Source organism: Thalassophryne amazonica, chromosome 11 (genome assembly GCF_902500255.1).
Source record: "Thalassophryne amazonica chromosome 11, fThaAma1.1, whole genome shotgun sequence".
Taxonomy (NCBI): domain Eukaryota; kingdom Metazoa; phylum Chordata; class Actinopteri; order Batrachoidiformes; family Batrachoididae; genus Thalassophryne; species Thalassophryne amazonica.
The window spans coordinates 62,386,194-62,407,059 of NC_047113.1; the positions used below are offsets into that span (position 1 = coordinate 62,386,194).

General features: G+C 40.1%; 1 protein-coding gene across 2 annotated transcripts in view; it reads right to left on the minus strand.

Moving 5' to 3' along the window:
* The window catches only part of rab28 (RAB28, member RAS oncogene family), a 71,611-nt gene extending 52,974 nt beyond the window's left edge, over nucleotides 1-18,637 (minus strand). Inside the window, exons 1-2 of one of the 2 annotated variants that reach the window (XM_034181966.1) lie at nucleotides 18,354-18,598; nucleotides 3,515-3,611 (exon numbers count right to left, since the gene is read on the minus strand). In XM_034181966.1, coding sequence (XP_034037857.1) covers nucleotides 3,515-3,611; nucleotides 18,354-18,428 — 172 coding nt within the window. In that variant the 5' untranslated portion in view covers nucleotides 18,429-18,598. Of the gene's footprint in view, nucleotides 1-3,514; nucleotides 3,612-18,353 lie in introns of both variants that reach the window. The other variant, XM_034181967.1, reaches the window with a different exon arrangement.
* Nucleotides 18,638-20,866: the final 2,229 nt, after the last annotated feature.

The following is a 20,866-nucleotide window of genomic DNA, read 5'->3' on the forward strand; positions in this document are numbered from 1 at the left end:
CCAAAACCTGGATGTACCTTTCAGCATTAATGGTGCCATCACAGATGTGTAAGCTGCCAATGCCATGGACACTAACACACCCCCATATCATCACAGATGCTGGCTTTTGAACTTTGCGCTGGTAATAATCTTTTGTCTGAAGGACATGATGTTCACGATTTCCAAAACAATTAGAAATGTGGACTCATCAGACCACAGCACACTTTTCCACTTTGCATCTGTCCATTTCAAATGAGCTTGGGCCCAGAGAAGGCAGCGGCGTTTCTGGATGTTGTTGATGTATGGCTTTCGCTTTTCATGGTTTTGCATGAGTTTTAACTTGCACTAGCGACGAACTGTGTTAACTGACAAAGGTTTTCTGAAGTGTTCCTGAGCCCACTTGGTAAAATCCTTTACACAATGATGTCGGTTTTTAATGCAGCGCCGCCTGAGGGATCGAAGGTCACGGACATTCAATGTGGGTTTTCGGCCTTGCCGCTTACGTGTAGAAAGTTCTCCAGATTCTCTGACTCTTCTGATTATATTATGGACTGTAGATGATGGAATCCCTAAATTCCTTGCCATTGAACATTGAGAAATATTGTTCTTAAACTGTTGGACTATTTTTTCACGCAGTTGTTCACAAAGTGGTGATCCTCTTTGCTTGTGAACGGCTGAGCCTTTTGGGGATGCTCGTTTTATACCCAATCATGACACTCACCTGTTTCCAATAAACCTGTTCACCTGTGGAATGTTTCAAACAGGTGCTCTTTGAGGATTCATCAACTTTCCCAGTCTTTTGTTGTCCCTGTCCCAGCTTTTTTGAAATGTGTTGCAGGCATCCATTTCAAAATGAGCAAATATTTGCACAAAAAACAAAAGTTTATCAGTTTGAACATTAAATATCTTGTCTTTGTGGTGTATTCAATTGAATATAGGTTGAAGAGGATTTGCAAATCATTGTATTCTGTTTTCATGTACATTTCACACAACATCCCAACTTCAGTGGAATTGGGGTTGTACAAAAGTCTATAATCAATGACAATAAATCATCAGCTGTAACTGGAGCATTTTGGTTGAAGGATTTCTACAATAAAATGTATCACTGCTGATACATTTTAATAAAAATATTTTGTGCTATCTGCTTTTCCACACTTCCCATCCAAGAGTATCCAGTGCAGAGACTGATGGATAAATAGATATGTTACCCTCTAATTTAAACATTCTCAATACCCAGGCAGTAAAAAAAGACTTCTTATTAGCCTGGGAAGAGCGCTGTGTTCATTGTGCCATATCCCGCCAAGTCAGGAAAGCTAGCAGAATTATGTGCTGTTAAAGAAAATAGCAATAATTAAATACAAAATAACAAGAAAAGAAGATTCTTGCCCTTTTGCCTGTGGCAAGAGAAAGACTGAATGAGAGAGAAAAGCTAGGCACAAAAACCAAATCCAAATAAATGTTTTCTTCCTGTGGAAAATGAAAGGGGTGGCTTAAAAAAAGGGGACCAGACAGTGAGGAGTTTATGTTAGTGTGATGAGGGCCTTGTGCTGGGCCAGATCGGTGATGGGGAGCAGAGCATGCACTGTGGACATGGCTGGATGACTCAATCCCTTCATAAGTCCCTGTTTAAAGTGATGGAAGAAAATGCTGAGGTTCACAGTCACTACATCTAGACTATACAGTGTCAATGTAAAGCTACGCTGAGGAGTGCAATGAATAAACGGCTCCTTGATGTTATAAGGAGCAATCCCATTCCCACCCATCCACTCTGCCGAACACTAGCTTATTTATTTTTAAAGAATTCACACTAACCTGATGGCCTCAAAAATTCTTGCGTTCAAAAAGAAATAGAAGCTGCACTTGTATAGTTCACGTGAAACATGATAAGGTTACACAAAATGCATGTGGATAGAAAAATCTCTTCAGTGTGATAGGACACTGACCCAATCAGCTTCTGAGTTTATCAAATTGACTTCACCACTGGTCAATCCCCTTCAGCACCTGAACCGCTCTGGTTTGGCAGAGACATCTGGAAGAGGTATTGTTTTAAAAACACACACAGACGAGGCTGTTGTGTGCCAGTCGCCCTCAGCTCACCGCTCTCTGTGTTGGAAAATGTACATTAAGTTTGACAAGCTGGGCCTTCATGGTGAGAGGGGCCAACGCCAGCTATAGGCTACTCTCCCTCCTGCAGCAAAAGACCCTTACAGCCCCACAGAGACCCAGAGAGCCATGCAACCTCGCCAACAGAAAGGGGGGGGGGGGGGGTCTTAACAAAGTCTGAGACCACCCAGCTTGCAGAGCCACCCTCCTCTTCATCAGCTCATCAACACTCAATTCCCCAGAAAATGGACCATTTAACAACTCTGTTGCTGAGCCAATGTTGTTGCTGCCATAATGGTGCATATGAGCATACGTTTTGGATGTTGTACTCTGTACTAAAATAAAAAATAAAAATCAGTGATTGTTTCAGGAAAGAAATCTATTAGGAAGAGAAACTGTACAATCAATGCATTTGTGTAAGTTATTTATTAAGGAGCTAAGCACAGCATATACTTATGGTTGGGTTTTTATTCTTTCACTCTGCACCACAACATTTCTGGGGTTTTAGTTCTCCTAAGTCTCATAAGCTAAAATCCAATTCTTCAGCCTACTCACATATCTATATTACTTTTAGCACTTAATTTGCCCTTGCATAACTTTGTTATATTAGTAATGAAAGACTACAGGCACTTTGCAGGCTTCTGGAGGTTAGGCCTTGGCAAAGTTTTGGAAATGACATTTAATCCGCTGAAAAATCTCCATTTGCCACGGTAGGAAGTTATATGACTTTGTCTAAATATAGCTTTAGTCAATAAACATTTATTTTACAGATCTTAGAGGCTACAGAGTATGGCTTTATATCTGTGATTTGAACGTAAACAAATAGGAAGATGAATGTTTAATGTGGTGCAGGACAAAGATCAGTTGAGCTTGATATAAGTGCAAAATCTTAATGTATTTACACTGTATGGTGCCCACATAATTATGAGCAAGTCATAAGCCACCCACTGGCCTTGTGGCATCAGAAAAATATTGCTCTGTAAGAGAAGAGCTTTCAAAGAGAATAACCCTGAGAAGTGGCAGACACTCAACAATGAGTAGCTCAAGAATAAGACCGATCTCTGGCTGGAAACAAAAGACAAACTACACAGCAACAGAAAACACAGGATACAGACACATGGCAGAAAAGGATCCTGCTCTATGAGATCAGAAAGGAATTGAAGGCTAAAACAAACAAACAGCCCACTTTTCAGTGAATATTCCAGCCCAAACATTCTGGAATGCTGATAATGATAAGTAAACATCATCCAAATTATTAGGTCATAAATATCCTAACTCCTCTTTGCACAACTTTGCCAGATATATACCTTCAGTGTTTCATATTTTTAACAGAACTACAGTCTGAATGAAACACCATGTTTGTGCAACACGCATGTCCACGCTGAAACCCAGGACAAGTGCGCAATCCCAAAAGATTAGGAAGGTGTCTCACCTGGAAGGCTTAGTCTCTTCAGAAAGAAATCCAGACCGATGGTTTGTTTGTACTGCTTCCCAAAGGCCTCCTGTGCAAACCTGGTGGCAAGTGATGTCTGAAATGGTGAGAAAGAAGAACAAAGATTCAACAGCAGAATACCACAGCAGCAATCAACAAGGCTGAAAATATGTCAAAGCGTTTTAAATGTTTTATGAGAGAAAGTAGTATCAATATTAAAGAAAGATAATATTCAAGGACATGATGCACATGAAAACAAAGTTAAAAAAAAACAGTATCAACAGCTTTCCCCAACGTAACAGTCAAATTTCAAGATGCTGCAAAACCCTTTCCAGAGAAAATACACAGTATATTAAAATGTTCCTGAAAAAACAATATTTCAGTGGTGAGTAGAACTCCTGGATGCATTCCACAACAAAGAAAAACTCTGATTTCATTCACACTGAATAAATGCCAAACAAAGCTTTTACAATATTTCATTTTCTTATATTTTAATTCAAAGCAGTTACAAAAATATGAAGGTGTACTTTATCATTTCAGAGAAACATAATGTGATTCATTACCACTATAGCATACAGTTAAAATTCTTAGGAAAAGAAATCTGGTGTCCTCTACTGTGCATTCATTTAATCCGTGCAAATATATCTCACACACCTTCACAAACGACATGATGGACTGGAATGTGTGCTGATGTAACTGTCTGCCTTCACTGCCATCTCATCTCTCAGCCACAGCAATGACAGTGAAAATCAATGTGAATTACAAAAACAGGTGTCAGCGTATGTGACACATCTCCCCTACCGCAGACCTAATAATTGCCACAAATTATAAAACCACTATAACTGTCACAGTTGTATTTGAGGAGAAAAAAAATAGTATATTAGCAGCTCTACTGAAATCCATGGGAATTTATTGTGCAGACCTGACGTGCCAAGTTTAAATCATTTTGATGGATGAGTATAAGAAAAAAAATGAAGTGCTGAATGTCTATTAGCTATCTTTAGAACAGTGTGCTTAGATAAACATAGCGGAGAAGTGAAGCAATGGGATTCCCTGAGTGTTCTTGTGGCAGTGAATGCATTCTAATGTGGTACTTGACAGTCACTGGGGGTTAGAGGATTTGAACTAAATTCTGACTTTCTGTTATCTACCCCATTCATCCTCAGAAGTACAGGTTCATCTCAGCCAAATGGACTTCAATCAAACTACTCCTGCGAGGGCAAAGTGTAATCAATAATTAGACTAAACCTTATTGCAATTTAACCAAATCTTCTTTACGCAAACACAAGTCTGTCAAGTTTTTATGGCATATGTCTGCCACTGCATCCACTACCTTTAAAATCAAACTGTCAAAGTACTTGATCCTTAAGGCTATGTTCACATTACTTACTCAAATGATCTCAATCTATTTTTTTCCCTTTTCATACAGAGAGAAGCAGCATCCATTCAAGCAATGCTGACAGAAGCCATCATACCTGACCTGAAACTTGTGTGAGAAATGGCTGGAGCAAGGTTATAAAACTAGTCATCAACCAATATAGGTTTGTTAATGGCCAAGCAGGGCGGCTAATGGCCAATATAGAAAGCTGATTTTTGTTTTTTATTATTATCATTTATTTTGGGAATCCGCTAAAATACAAGAATTTAATAACAATAACAAAAAAACACACAAATTTGCTGTTAAGAATTATTTAAAACTACTGCTTGCAAATAGACCTGCACTCTGCAGTGCACTTGTTTTAAATAAAAGAAATGTTAACAAGCAAACTTGTAACAATAAGTTTCAACAATAAGTAATAAGTTTCAATGCAAAAATACATATAATGTATTAGCATACTTGAAAACACAGCATCTGTTTGTTTTTAGTTAAAGTCACAGTTAAATTTACTCAGTAGTCTCAGGTCACCAGCTGCAAGCTGTAGTGAATGAAACAGAGTTTTTCTGCATTTTCTTCTTATGATTTTTGTTGTGTGGGCCGCCAGAAGAGGAGGTACTGCTGGCCCACCACCAGAGGGCGCCCTGCCTGAAGTGCGGGCTTCAGGCACGAGAGGGCGCTGCCGCCACGGACACAGCCGGGAGTGACAGCTGTCACTCATTAATTCCTGACAGCTGTCACTCATTCTTCATCATCTCACTCCATAAAACCCAGACGTCATCTCCACCTCATCGCCGAGATATCGTACTTCTTTGGAGGTAACTTTCTCTGCCTATATTAATTGATTCTAAGAGCTATTGTTTTGCAGCTGTCAACCAGAGGACCGGCGTGGGTCGCGACTGTTTCGTCCTACGTCCGTCAGATAAGTGGTTAAACAGACGCTGCACGAGTGTGTGTTAGAGGTGGAGGTGGCATTCCCACCGTTGTTGTTACGGGGTGTACACACACCCACACTTGACTGTCTTTGTTCTTCGCCAGCAGTACCAGATCCGACAGTCGGGGACGGTGATCACCTGGGAATTCGGGACTTGGCGGCTCCAGTATTCACCAGGTTCGGTGGTGGCGGAAATCGTGTGGTTCCGGCTCTTCTCAGGACAGACGTCTTCTATCCTCGAGCCTGCCCACACGTCACCTTTGTGGATTGACTGTAATCATATTCTGAGATTGTCTGTGTATTCGTTGTGCATATTCACAACATTAAATTGTTACTTTTTGGCTCATCTATTGACCGTTCATTTGCGCCCCCTGTTGTGGGTCCGTGTCACTACACTTTCACAACAATTTTAATCAGCCTTTTAATCAGCCGATGCCAATTATGGAAAAATGGTATTAATCTCTCCAATTAATTGGCCAGCCTCAAGATAAAACAACATTTTGTACATTGCCAATGCAAAACAAAACCCTGAAAGTGAAGTAGAAAAAGTCAAAAGGCAATCGGCAGACCTTATCCCATTACAGAATCCTGCTCTCTTAGAGCACTATGTTTTTAATAGTGGGTCAGATGCAGGTCACTTATAAGTATGAATATCCGTCATTTAGAACAAAAAAAATGGAGGGGTGGAGGGGGGGGGGGGGGTCTGACTATATTCAATTCAGCTAGTAATGTGAACATGGCCTATGCATAATCTTTAATCAAATTCCACATTTGAGCATTTATTTTGCCCTTTGAGGCAACAACCTTCATTATTAATGTGTCCTTAGAGATGCAGAAAAGAGATTTATCCACCTAATTCTTGCAGACCTTTCAAATCTCAACATGCAGAGCATGTCATAAGCTCAAGAGTGACTGCAAAATTACTAGAGGTGACTGACGCAACAAGAAGAAAATCGTCCATTTAAGTAGCCCAAACAATCACTGACAACACAGCAATAACAAGCTTGGACAGTAAAAATGTATTCCACATGCTCACGTTGGCCTAGTCGGCCATTTGTCTTGGCAATCCAATAGCTTGGCTTCCCTTCTCCCCTAGCGTAGACCGTTTTTTCCACTGTACTAAGCAACTGCCGTAATCCTAACAGTCCAACAGAGAAAAGCACAGGGTCACCAATGATACCAATACCGGGAAATGGGGCAAGTTCTACTGTAAGAAAAAACAGAGAGAGATCGAGAGAGAGAGAGAGAGAGAATCAAGATGTCTATGTCGGTGTGATGCAACTCATCATGCAGTGCATTTGCAAAGTACAGTGTTTAAACTAACTTTATTAAAAATTGAAGCAGGATTTAAGAATTACTATTCTGTCACTACAGCAAAAACAATGTGAAATACAGTAAGTACTAACCGTACATGGCCTGTCCTTTAAAGCTCACTTTTCTTTCAGGGCAAAAGAACAACAAATATTCAGAAAAATAGCTGAGTGACCTAGGGTTTGGTTTGAAAAATGAAGCTGTGTGTAAGTTAGGCCAAGCGCTTAAAGAGCCTGGCTAAAAGTAAGTCTCCGTATTTTAAAAACATCTCGTTCAGGTGGACGAGCCTTCCCACATCTCCATATATTTCTGAGCATACAACCAACCACAAGTAAAAATACTACCAAAGGTGCTGTCCAAGAAAAACTGATCCGATTGCAATTTGCTGAGCAAATTGACATTAATAAGGGGGAAACGGCATTCAAGATGTCAGTCAGTGGAGCGTACTCGGAATCGGGGGAAGGGCTGCTGGTTATTGCCCACGTTTAGTGCACAGAGAAGCAGGTAAGTCAAGTCATTCAGACAGCGACGAGTTGACACCTGGCAGCAGTGCGAGGAGGGTTATTAATGTAGCGTATCTGCTCAGAACTGAGTTCTGTGTGTTTTCTTCCCCCATCACTACCACCCCCCAACACACACACACACACGCACAAAACTCGCCCACCCCCAACAGTAAAAGAAAAAGTCAACTTTCCAGAATAACAACATTCATTTCTCTCATTTGGTCTCCCCATAACTGCTCCATTAATTTTCTTTCTCCCAAGGAAGCACAGATTAAGATGCAGTGAAGAAGAAACATAGCTGCACGGCCTTGCTTTTCTGCAAGAGTGTTTGACGTGACAAGGAAAAGAAAACTCCACTGTTCTGGACGTACATATGCAAGTCAGCCCTTTTACATGCACATCTTTGTGTTAATGAATATACTGAATGCTTGACTCAGTCCAGTACTTTTGTACAAGAGCTACAGTGGGCACATGTTGACAGTTCAAGCGTTCATAAGAGAAGGTCTTTGCACGCAACTCTCTTCCCATTCTTAGTTTATTTAATCAAATGAGACAACAGGAACATTTTTTGGATGTGGGCTGTCCATACATTATTTTCTTAAATGGGGCCTCATTTTGGAGCCAAATGCATATGTGAGTCCTAAAAGATGTACCAACTGAAAACAAGTACCGGCTGCAAAAGCCATCCTTTGTGAACCATCACACTGGCTGTAATACAGTGCCATGTGTTAGCCTGATTTTGATTTAGCAGTGACTACAAAGTGTCAGAAGATTGTATGGACTACAAAATCATGATGAAATTGTTTTTTTTTAAAAAAGTCATTTCATAAACTGCTTCTTAAAAGATGAATTTTAAAATTGGTTTTCATCAGTAGAGTGTTCTGATGACTTAATACCAAATGTGTGTTGCAGCAAGAGGAACATATTGAAAATCAATAACTCTGATCAAGTTGGGGGGGTGATCTTCATCTGAAAATTATGTGGGTTCTAAAGAGTCAATTACACAGGTTGATTACAAAGGAGTCACCAAAATGAAAATAACAGACAGAATATTACAACAGCAGACACTTTATTCATAGCATAGTCCAGGGGGCTCAGCTAATGCATTCAACATGCAACAGGGATTAAAGGCGGGTTGTCTTAATAGGTTTAGAACAATGGCCTTGTGCTAGAGTTAAATCCATTATGTTGTGGATGAGACCATATCAAAACCATAGGTGTCCATTAACTCACTCACACTGCCCATTTAGTATTTATGTTGTTGTTTTTCCAAAACTTTATTCCACTGAATCACTTTTACAATCTGAGAAAAAAATCCACTTGTTTGACTCAATAGAAATTCAAATATTTTTAAAATCTGTGCAGTCTTTAAAGTGACAGTGGTTTTTCCCTGTTTACATATCCATTTTGTAACAGTGCAGTCAGTGTATGATATGTAGAACTGCATCAAAATGAATAACTGAATGTCTGACTTATTATTTAAGCAATTTCCTTTGTTTATCTATGTATCAGTCTATCAGATCCAATTTCATTCATCTAAATTATTGACATTCATGTCTGTACTTGTAAATAGTCTGACCCTAAAGGTGCCCTAAAGCCCCTTTCACACCGGGGGTGCTCCCGGTTGCGCCGTGCGTCATTATGACGACGCCACGTGGAAGCAACTCAGTGCCAAGACGATGCAGCTTGGCGCCACAACAGCGTGAGGGCGTAAAGGAGGAAGCAAGTCGGGCGTCGAAAAATTAAACCTGTTTAATTTTTTTGGCGTCCTGTGCTCGGCGCAGAAAGGAAGTGGTTCCAGCGCAAGTCGGGGCAAAGAGGCGTAATTCGGGGCAAAGAGGCGTTACCCGACGTGACTCGAAGCCAATTTATGATTCCTGCTGTGTTCCATTGTTCCCGCAGTATAAATCACAGGGGATTGTTGTTATACCGTGTACGTAATGCAGTAAAAACTACTTGCTGAAGAAAAAAAAAAGCAGAATGATTGCCAGAAATATCCAGTAAAAAGTCCGGACATCTCTAGTCCACTCATAGACGTTCGTTCACGCGCACATCACATGTGAACAATTAAAAGAAAAAAAAGTGTGGCTCCAGGCATTAGTTCCTTGTTCTCTGCTCAAACTCTCACATCACAGTTAAAAAAGGGACAAAAAAGGACATAAGTCCTGAGACAGGACATGTTAACATCAAACAGAAATCCAGACATCTCCACATTGGCTTGAAGGTTCGTTCGCACGCACATCTCGCGGTCAAAGGAGGAAAGAAGAAAAAAAATTGTCTGCAGGCAGTTAGTTCCTTTCTCTCCTCAAACTCTCTTATCACAGTTAAAAAAGGACATAAGTCCAGGACATGTCAACATCAAGTTGAACTCCAAGACATCTCCACATCTGCTTTAAAGGACAGTTCGTGCTCGCGCATCTCGCGGTCAAAGAAGGAAAGAACAGACAGCAAAAACAGCTCACTACTTCCAAGGGCAGCGACGTGTGTACTGTGTTCAGAAAACAGACTGGATGAGAGGCAGAAAATGAGGCTATTTAAAGTTTAGAGTGAGGGGGAGCAACTGGCAGCACCTGGCAGCCAAACTCTCAGCGCAACGAGATGTGATCAAGCGCAAGCCGACACAGTAATTAACCGGCAATTAACTCCAAACAGCGCGGTTTTTCGGCATCGTCATGGCGCAATAGGGAGCAACTGGGAACAGCCCCGGTGTGAAAGGGGCTTAACACTTCCACGACTTTGATCTGCACACTTGCATGCACATCGTTGTGACGATCCCACCCGCTGTGCTCCCAGCTGGACGCTGTGCTTTGTTTCACTGGCTGACATGTACTGGACACTGCGTATATAAAATAATTATTCCGTAGCGGATCAATCATTTTCTCTGCGAGTTGGCTGTTGAAAACGCCTCTAATCACTTCTGGAATCACAGAGGGCTGTTCCAGCTGCATCTTTTTTCTCTTAAAAGGTAATTATTTGTCATGTTTATATGTAATAGTTTGGTAAAACAGTTGCATGTTCATCCCTTCTTGTGTACAGCTGTAAAAGTATGTTTATGACAGATTTAACATCTTGTTATAATTGGTCAGATGAGCTGTGCTCTTATGCAGTGTGCTGACGCAATCACTCGCATTCACATGCTGTGTTTTTGAATTGTTTGCATAATGTTCACCTGAAGTTCACGTAATTAATGTGTGATGGAGATTTTGAACATTTCAAAATTTTCTTTGCAAAGCTGCACACAGTTTACAACGACTTTGATTCTAGTTTACTCTCATGGACGGCAGAGTGCATGCAAGTGCACAGTAAATGGCATATGGACTATATAGCACTTTTCCATCTGCATCAGACGCTCAAAGCGCTATGCCTCACATTCATCCTGATGTCGGGGTGCTGCCATACAAGGCACTCACTACACACCGGGAGCAATAGGGGATTAAAGGTACGGATCAAAGTCGTGCAAGTGTCTGGGGCCCTTAAGTCATACTACCTGAAATCAGCATCGTTAGACCACACACTGAATCCAAATGACCTAAATCACTTTAAAAAAAAACAAATCAAATGCCCAAACCTGTTACAGTGGCTCCTTTAAAGACAATGGAAGGAAGAATGGTGCTACTCTCGCCTAACAGTGTTTTTCTGGCTCAAAATGAGGCTGAGGTGGTAGCTCACCACAGGACCAGATGGGGGAGGTGTGTCTTCTTTATGGCACATATACAGTGGCTTGCAAAAGTATTCAGCCCCTTGGTATTTCATGCATTTTAATTTGTTTATGGCATTTCAAATACAAAAAGTAAATCAGGCTTCTCAATATAAAATTTCTAAATTATCTTCCTTAGACTGAAACTGAAAGTAAATCTCTACAACTTGATATAAATTTATTAAACATATAAAAGCCAAGATGATGGGTTGCATAAGTAATCAGCCCCTTTGGTATAATACCTGTAAATAATCAGTTTAATTGCCAGTTTTCTTCAGACAAGTCAGGGGATGAATACATGAACATTTCCAAGTCACTGAATATGTCTTGAATTTTATTTACATCTGTTATGAAGAAATACAAACAGTATGGCACTCTATGGAAATCTGTGTGGTGCAGACAGTTTTCAAAAACTGAGTGACTGTACAAGAAGGAAAAGAGTGAGGAAAGCCACCAAGACACCCAGACAACCCATAAGAAGTTACAGGCTTTGTGGCTGTGACTGGAGATATTGTGCATAGTGCATGTTTTGCATTTTGTATTCCCGGTTACACAGCTTCATGATGAAGTGGTACAGAGGAGGGTTTTTTCATCAAAACATTAAAACTACTCTTGCATCTCAGTTGTACTTTCTGACAAATTGTAGCTGAACTTTCAGGTCTTCTTTTTTACTAAAACCCTTTTTTACTAAAACCCTCATCTTGGCTTTTATATTTTTTATTAATTTATATCAAGTTGCAGAGATTTACCTTCAGTCTGAATCTAAGGAAGATAATTTAGAAATTTTATATTGAGAAGTCTGATTTACTTTTTGTATTTGAAATGCATAAATAAATTAAAATGTGTGAAATACCAAGGGGTATGAATACTTTTGCAAGCCATTACACATAGATATTTGCAACCCTAGTGTTTGCTGATTACTTAAGGAACAAGAAAATAATTGAGAAATTAACACAAAGCATTTTATCTCAAAATTTAAGTTGCCCTGTTCAATAGATAAATGAAAAAATCTGTAACAGTTAATTAAACTAAGTGCTCATTGACTTGCAGCTCTTCTATATATATCTAGCATATAATGACTAAAATATTACTTGCTGGAGAAACCAAAATAAATTATTTTCATTGTAATTTTAGAGTATTGAGCTACAAATTATTTGATCAGTATAAGTAAGTATGATGATGAGCTGCAACGAGAACACATGACAAGTATAAAAGCGTTCATTGAACGACTTTGCTTTTACACTTAAATGAAACAGCTTAATCTAACAGCGCTCTATGACCTATTTGTTTGACAAGCTATCATTTTTATAGTACCAATGAAAATGCTGCATCATGACTAGCTGTCCCTTTGACTCCACTATGTGTGCACCTGACGTCATAACTGTCTGCATACTTCAGACATTGTTTGAAGAAGATGAAATTCATTCTTTGTATTCAAAGACATGTACTGACTTTATTAATAACCCATCTGGAGAGATACATGTCCCAGGACACTCTGGGTATGCAAAATTTTAGTCCTTTTTATATTTCCTGTTTTTAACCTGAACCCTGTGATGCTCTGTCAGTCAGATACACAACCACATGTACTGTTTCATTGAGAAAAGCAGACTGGGTGAAATTACAAATACACTCAACAAAAATATAAACGCAACACTTTTGGTTTTGCTCCCATTTTGTATGAGATGAACTCAAAGATCTAAAACTTTTTCCACATACACAATATCACCATTTCTCTCAAATATTGTTCACAAACCAGTCTAAATCTGTGATAGTGAGCACTTCTCCTTTGCTGAGATAATCCATCCCACCTCACAGGTGTGCCATATCAAGATGCTGATTAGACACCATGATTAGTGCACAGGTGTGCCTTAGACTGCCCACAATAAAAGGCCACTCTGAAAGGTGCAGTTTTATCACACAGCACAATGCCACAGATGTCGCAAGATTTGAGGGAGCGTGCAATTGGCATGCTGACAGCAGGAATGTCAACCAGAGCTGTTGCTCGTGTATTGAATGTTCATGTCTCTACCATAAGCCGTCTCCAAAGTCGTTTCAGAGAATTTGGCAGTACATCCAACCAGCCTCACAACCGCAGACCACATGTAACCACACCAGCCCAGGACCTCCACATCCAGCATGTTCACCTCCAAGATCGTCTGAGACCAGCCACCCGGACAGCTGCTGAAACAATCGGTTTGCATAACCAAAGAATTTCTGCACAAACTGTCAGAAACCGTCTCAGGGAAGCTCATCTGCATGCTCGTCGTCCTCATTGGGGTCTCGACCTGACTCCAGTTCGTCGTCGTAACCGACTTGAGTGGGCAAATGCTCACATTCGCTGGCATTTGGCACGTTGGAGAGGTGTTCTCTTCACGGATGATGCGAAGGAGATGTGTTGTACTGCATGAGGCAAATGGTGGTCACACCAGATACTGACTGGTATCCCCCCCCAATAAAACAAAACTGCACCTTTCAGAGTGGCCTTTTATTGTGGGCAGTCTAAGGCACACCTGTGCACTAATCATGGTGTCTAATCAGCATCTTGATATGGCACACCTGTGAGGTGGGATGGATTATCTCAGCAAAGGAGAAGTGCTCACTATCACAGATTTCGACTGGTTTGTGAACAATATTTGAGGGAAATGGTGATATTGTGTATGTGGAAAAAGTTTTAGATCTTTGAGTTCATCTCATACAAAATTGGAGCAAAACCAAAAGTGTTGCGTTTATATTTTTGTTGAGTATATATATCTGGAGAATGTTTCGTTGCTGGTATTCTGACTTTTTGTGCTGCACTGACGAATCCTGTTATCCATCAGCTGGCAACACAGTTTGACAGAGACTTTCTGCCACCAAGTATGCTGATCAAATAAAGCATGCCCACCTGTGATGATTTTAAAGCTGCAAAAGGGCAAAAATCTCACTGCAAAATGAGGGATGCTGTGAATTATTTTGTGCCTGACTGGACAAACATCATTAAAACATTTTTGTCCATTTTTTAAGCAGAGCAGGATCTGGTTAGTACTTGGATGGGAGACCTCTTTGGAACACCAGCGGCTGTGTGTGTTTCTCCAAGTAAAACTGGAGTTGCGTCAGGAAAGGCATCCAGCATAAAAGTTGTGCCAATTACCAATGCGGATCTGGCTGTATCCGCTGTGGCGACCCCGAACAAAACTGGGAGCAGCCGAATGAATAATAACAACAACTTTGGGCAAAGCAAGGTGTTAACGCCAGCTGAACGAGGCAGTAGGACATTTTAATAAGTCGGCTGCCTCACATTTCGTTATGTAAGGAAAAACCCTACCTAAGACTGTCCCCAGAGACATGTCTGCAATAATTGATATACTGTCCTAACTACTGCTTTAGTTATATTTTATTCAATTCTATTTTATTTTTAAATCCTTTCTAACGAGCACCTTTTAAAGAGAGGAGTAAATGCATAGCATCCCAAAACAAAGAGCACATTTTTGGTTATTTATACTGTTCAAGAGTCTTGTTCACAAGTGGGGGTAAATTGGAGTGTGAGATTGACAGACAGACTGGGGCAGCATCTGATGTTTTATGGATGCTGTGCAAGACTGTCTGGTGAAGAAGAAGCTGAGCCAGAAAACGAGGCTCTCAATTTATGCTCCTACCCTCATCTATGGTCATGAACTTTGAATAATGGCCGAAAGAATAAGGTTGCGGATACAAGTGGTGGAAATGACATTCCTCCATTGATTAGCTGGATTTGCACTCCTAGACAGGGTGAAAAGATCTGACTATCCAGGAAGGACTCTGACTAGAACTGTTGTTTCATTGCATCAAAAGGAGCCAACTGAGGTGGTTCGGGCATCTGATGAGGATGCCCCCTGGTTGTCTCCCTAGGGAGGTCTTCCAGGTATGTCCAACTGGGAGGAGGCCCGAGGAAGACCCAGGACACGCTGGAGGGATTATATTTCCCAGGTGGCTTGGGAACACCTCGGGATCCCCAGGGAAGAGTTATAGGACTTGGCCGAGGATAGGGAAGCGTAGGTTGAGCTGCTTAATCTACTGCCAAAACGACCGGGACCTTGATAAGCGGCAGAAAATGAATGAATATAAGTGTCAAATGAGCATTCCGCCTCAAGAAACCTCAGGCTCACTGAACCATAGTACTGACATTATATTTGACATTAAATAAAGTCCCATCAAGAGAACAATGCAACAAAACTCATTATAATTTCAGGTTATATTTTCATTCTATCTATATGTTTGTCAGTAGAATTACCGTGCTCAAAAACTAATAAACCCACTTTCCAGAAAGTTGATAAATTGGTAAGGGGTTGGCTTTGAACAGATATCAAAGCTGCATTTAAGACTGAAAGCAGAAAATGGCAAAGGCTGCTACCTCCCAAAGAGCTGGTTGTTTAAAAAAATAATTAATCAATCAGTCGAGCTCCATAAAAACACCTTCAATGGCCAATGTGAAATTTTCAGTTGAGATCCAGATATGGGCTCTAATAAAAAAAAAAAATCCCTAACAATAATATTATTGAGTATCAAATCATATTGTGTTGGTGTTGACAAGATGTTACATTCCTTAAGTATTTTTTCCCAAATCTCCTGATACTGAGCAAAATCAATAAAATGACTTAATGCTGCTGTCATTTTACACTTATGAATACTATGATCAATCAATCAATCAATCAATCAATTTTTTTTTTTTTTATATATAGCGCCAAATCACAACAAACAGTTGCCCCAAGGCGCTTTATATTGTAAGGCAAGGCCATACAATAATTATGTAAAACCCCAACGGTCAAAACGACCCCCTGTGAGCAAGCACTTGGCTACAGTGGGAAGGAAAAACTCCCTTTTAACAGGAAGAAACCTCCAGCAGAACCAGGCTCAGGGAGGGGCAGTCTTCTGCTGGGACTGGTTGGGGCTGAGGGAGAGAACCAGGAAAAAGACATGCTGTGGAGGGGAGCAGAGATCGATCACTAATGATTAAATGCAGAGTGGTGCATACAGAGCAAAAAGAGAAAGAAACAGTGCATCATGGGAACCCCCCAGCAGTCTACGTCTATAGCAGCATAACTAAGGGATGGTTCAGGGTCACCTGATCCAGCCCTAACTATAAGCTTTAGCAAAAAGGAAAGTTTTAAGCCTAATCTTAAAAGTAGAGAGGGTGTCTGTCTCCCTGATCTGAATTGGGAGCTGGTTCCACAGGAGAGGAGCCTGAAAGCTGAACGCTCTGCCTCCCATTCTACTCTTACAAACCCTAGGAACTACAAGTAAGCCTGCAGTCTGAGAGCGAAGCGCTCTATTGGGGTGATATGGTACTACGAGGTCCCTAAGATAAGATGGGACCTGATTATTCAAAACCTTATAAGTAAGAAGAAGAATTTTAAATTCTATTCTAGAATTAACAGGAAGCCAATGAAGAGAGGCCAATATGGGTGAGATATGCTCTGTCCTTCTAGTCCCCGTCAGTACTCTAGCTGCAGCATTTTGAATTAACTGAAGGCTTTTTAGGGAACTTTTAGGACAACCTGATAATAATGAATTACAATAGTCCAGCCTAGAGGAAATAAATGCATGAATTAGTTTTTCAGCATCACTCTGAGACAAGACCTTTCTGATTTTAGAGATATTGCGTAAATGCAAAAAAGCAGTCCTACATATTTGTTTAATATGCGCTTTGAATGACATATCCTGATCAAAAATGACTCCAAGATTTCTCACAGTATTACTAGAGGTCAGGGTAATGCCATCCACAGTAAGGATCTGGTTAGACACCATGTTTCTAAGATTTGTGGGGCCAAGTACAATAACTTCAGTTTTATCTGAGTTTAAAAGCAGGAAATTAGAGGTCATCCATGTCTTTATGTCTGTAAGACAATCCTGCAGTTTAGCTAATTGGTGTGTGTCCTCTGGCTTCATGGATAGATAAAGCTGGGTATCATCTGCGTAACAATGAAAATTTAAGAAATACCGTCTAATAATACTGCCTAAGGGAAGCATGTATAAAGTGAATAAAATTGGTCCTAGCACAGAACCTTGTGGAACTCCATAATTAACTTTAGTCTGTGAAGAAGATTCCCCATTTACATGAACAAATTGTAATCTATTAGACAAATATGATTCAAACCACCGCAGCGCAGTGCCTTTAATACCTATGGCATGCTCTAATCTCTGTAATAAAATTTTATGGTCAACAGTATCAAAAGCAGCACTGAGGTCTAACAGAACAAGCACAGAGATGAGTCCACTGTCCGAGGCCATAAGAAGATCATTTGTAACCTTCACTAATGCTGTTTCTGTACTATGATGAATTCTAAAACCTGACTGAAACTCTTCAAATAGACTATTCCTCTGCAGATGATCAGTTAGCTGTTTTACAACTACCCTTTCAAGAATTTTTGAGAGAAAAGGAAGGTTGGAGATTGGCCTATAATTAGCTAAGATAGCTGGGTCAAGTGATGGCTTTTTAAGTAATGGTTTAATTACTGCCACCTTAAAAGCCTGTGGTACATAGCCAACTAACAAAGATAGACTGATCATATTTAAGATCGAAGCATTAAATAATGGTAGGGCTTCCTTGAGCAGCCTGGTAGGAATGGGGTCTAATAAACATGTTGATGGTTTGGATGAAGTAACTAATGAAAATAACTCAGACAGAACAATCGGAGAGAAAGAGTCTAACCAAATACCGGCATCACTGAAAGCAGCCAAAGATAACGATACATCTTTGGGATGGTTATGAGTAATTTTTTCTCTAATAGTTAAAATTTCATATATAATGTACAAAGAGCACCACATTTAATTTATCTGAGTATAAAATACATGCTAACATGTAATTAGTTGTTAGCCAAATGACTAAATAGCATCTGTTGCCATGGTGACCAAGAAGCCAATAGGTACATCGCTATGTAGGGTCGAAAAGTGGCCGAACTGTCGTGGAATAGAAAATTAAACGCAGTCGGAGAAGAAATGTTACCCTTGACAGACACATTTAATCGATCTTAGACATTTTACGATTTTTGTAACGTTCTCACCTTCCCACAAGCGCCGTCTCCAATCACCACTATTTTAAGCTGCCGGTCTTGACTGTCTTCTTCTGAGTCTGACATTATGCTAAAACGTGAAGCGGCAGCAGCAGCGCACAAAACAGAAAGAGTATAAAGTTGTGTTGGACTGCTGAATCCAGAGCTGTTTAGTCACAGAAGGATTATATCCGATGGTTCAGGCGACGAAGAGGAGACGCCATTTTGCCTGCTCGGACTGATCCACTCACACACTACCGCCTCTCTCATCAAATTTTATCACCTCGAAACTGCGATACAGCGACATAAACTCGACCTACGACAAATTAGTTCACGCTTTAAATTCCAAAAAGCATCATTGTTGCTGTATATCGTCGAGGAGGGAACAAATGGCACCAGAAACTGAACCACTATTTTGGTTTCGTCCTGCTGGTGACGCGTCCCAGTTGTCATGGGAACAAGAGGATAGCGGTAGTCCCTTGGAGGATTTATACTGTGCAAATTAGTTTTATACCGACACCTACATTTTTTTTGGGGGGGGGGGGGTCATATTAGCGTACATGTTAGTGCACAAACAAACTCTGTCCTGACTGTACATTTTAAATCTGAAATTCGTAATTTGATATGGATAGACATTACTGAACCGTCCAGCAGGTGCCAGTGTTCAGCACGCGAAGATCATTTTGATCTGGATTCCAGGAATACGGGTTATGTAGGTGTATTGAAAATGTTTCGAGTTTGCCATCACCTAATTGTAGGGGTGGAAAAAATATCAAAACTCACAATATTGTAATATTTAATCTTAGAACATGAGAATCGATATTTAAATTCCAGAATCCATCATTCATTTACTGGTGGAGACAAGGTGGAAATGTAGCACCACTTTCATTCAACAGAGGTCAGAATGTATTGTAGACCTAATCTTTGTATGATATAACGTCACCTAAGGTTAAAACAAGCATAAGAAAAAAAATGATGGCTTTATGTTTTTCTTTATTCGTGTATTGACCTCTGTACTTTTGTATTTTGTGCAATTGTTAAACTTGAATTTAAAAATAATAATAATAATGGCGAGAAATATCTCCTGAGATCAAAATGGCCACTGATGAACATTTACTTAAAGTAGTTGTAGCCAAAGAGAGAAAAACCTAAAGATGGGGGCAAATCTTTTATGTAGATAGTGGCCACTTTTAACCAAAAAGAAAGCATAAATCACAATATATTGTAATATCAAATTGCAACGCCAAACATAGAATTGGCACCCAAGTATCGTGATACGTATTGTATTGTTGAAAGGTAAGTGTATCATCCAAGCCCTACTAATTTGCAGTGCTGAGTTTTGGTGTCATTTCCCCCCACATGTTCCATCCGCTCTTTGATTTTGGTTTTGCGTTCCCAGCCTGTGTTTCTGTTGCATATTTCCAGACATATTTGTCCACATACTGAGTATTATATCCCCCCCATGGATGCTAGCTAAACTTGTTAGCTGACATTCAAATGAAGGTGGGTTCCGCATTCATGAGGTTGCAGACACAGCTATGGCATATTACATAGGCAAAACAAATTTAATCTTTCAATTGCTCCAATGTATCAAAACTAAACATTTTATAACCACTTCATCCTCATTATATGCTCTTTCAGTTTGGTGAGTTATGAGGTGATAGCTTCCATTGTTTTTGTGTTATTGCTTACACAATGCTGTGATAGACCAGCCCATCTGCTCACCTATATTTTTGTTGCCCAAGCCTGTATCCTGTTTCCAGTGCAGGGAATGATAAGCTTGCCATTTAGTTTGCTTGTTTTGTTTTTGACAACATGAGTCATAGTAAAAGATTATTGGCACGCAGTGCTTGAGGGCTGTACTGGCTTTTGCCTGTCGTTTAATGTTGGAGAAATCTTTTATTGAAAGCATAGTTTACAAAGGAATATACAGTATGAGAGCAAACAAAAACCCAATGTACACTCTAAATAACAAAATAATGCTAGCAGCCTACTTTGTAATCATCATGAATAAAGATGCACAATTATGTGTATTTTTTTCTAAAGGACTATCGATTTATATCAACTCAACATCAATCTTCAAAGATATTTTCAGTCTATTACTTTACCACAGATGATGCACAACCAACCCCTAGACTTCTTCCATAGAAGTCAGAAACAATAGAATGGTGACACAAGTCTTTTCGATTATGACCATCAGAGGGCGCTGCAGAAACTGTGGTGCCGTTATTATCCAACAAATCACTATAAACATTTGAGTTATTGTATTAAATCATGTGGTACTTGGTGATGGAGTCTTGGTTTATCAATGGCCAAAATGATTTTTCTCCTCCATACTCGCCATCTTTGTACAACAACACGGTTGCAATGATGACGATGCCATTCACCCTCTGCACAGTCATCAGCAACCAGAGGAGCCTCTTCAGCCCCAGACTGCTCCTTCCTAAGTGCAGGACCAACAGACTGAAATACTCCTTTGTCTTTCAGACAACCACACTGTACAACTCCTCAATCAGGGGGAGGAG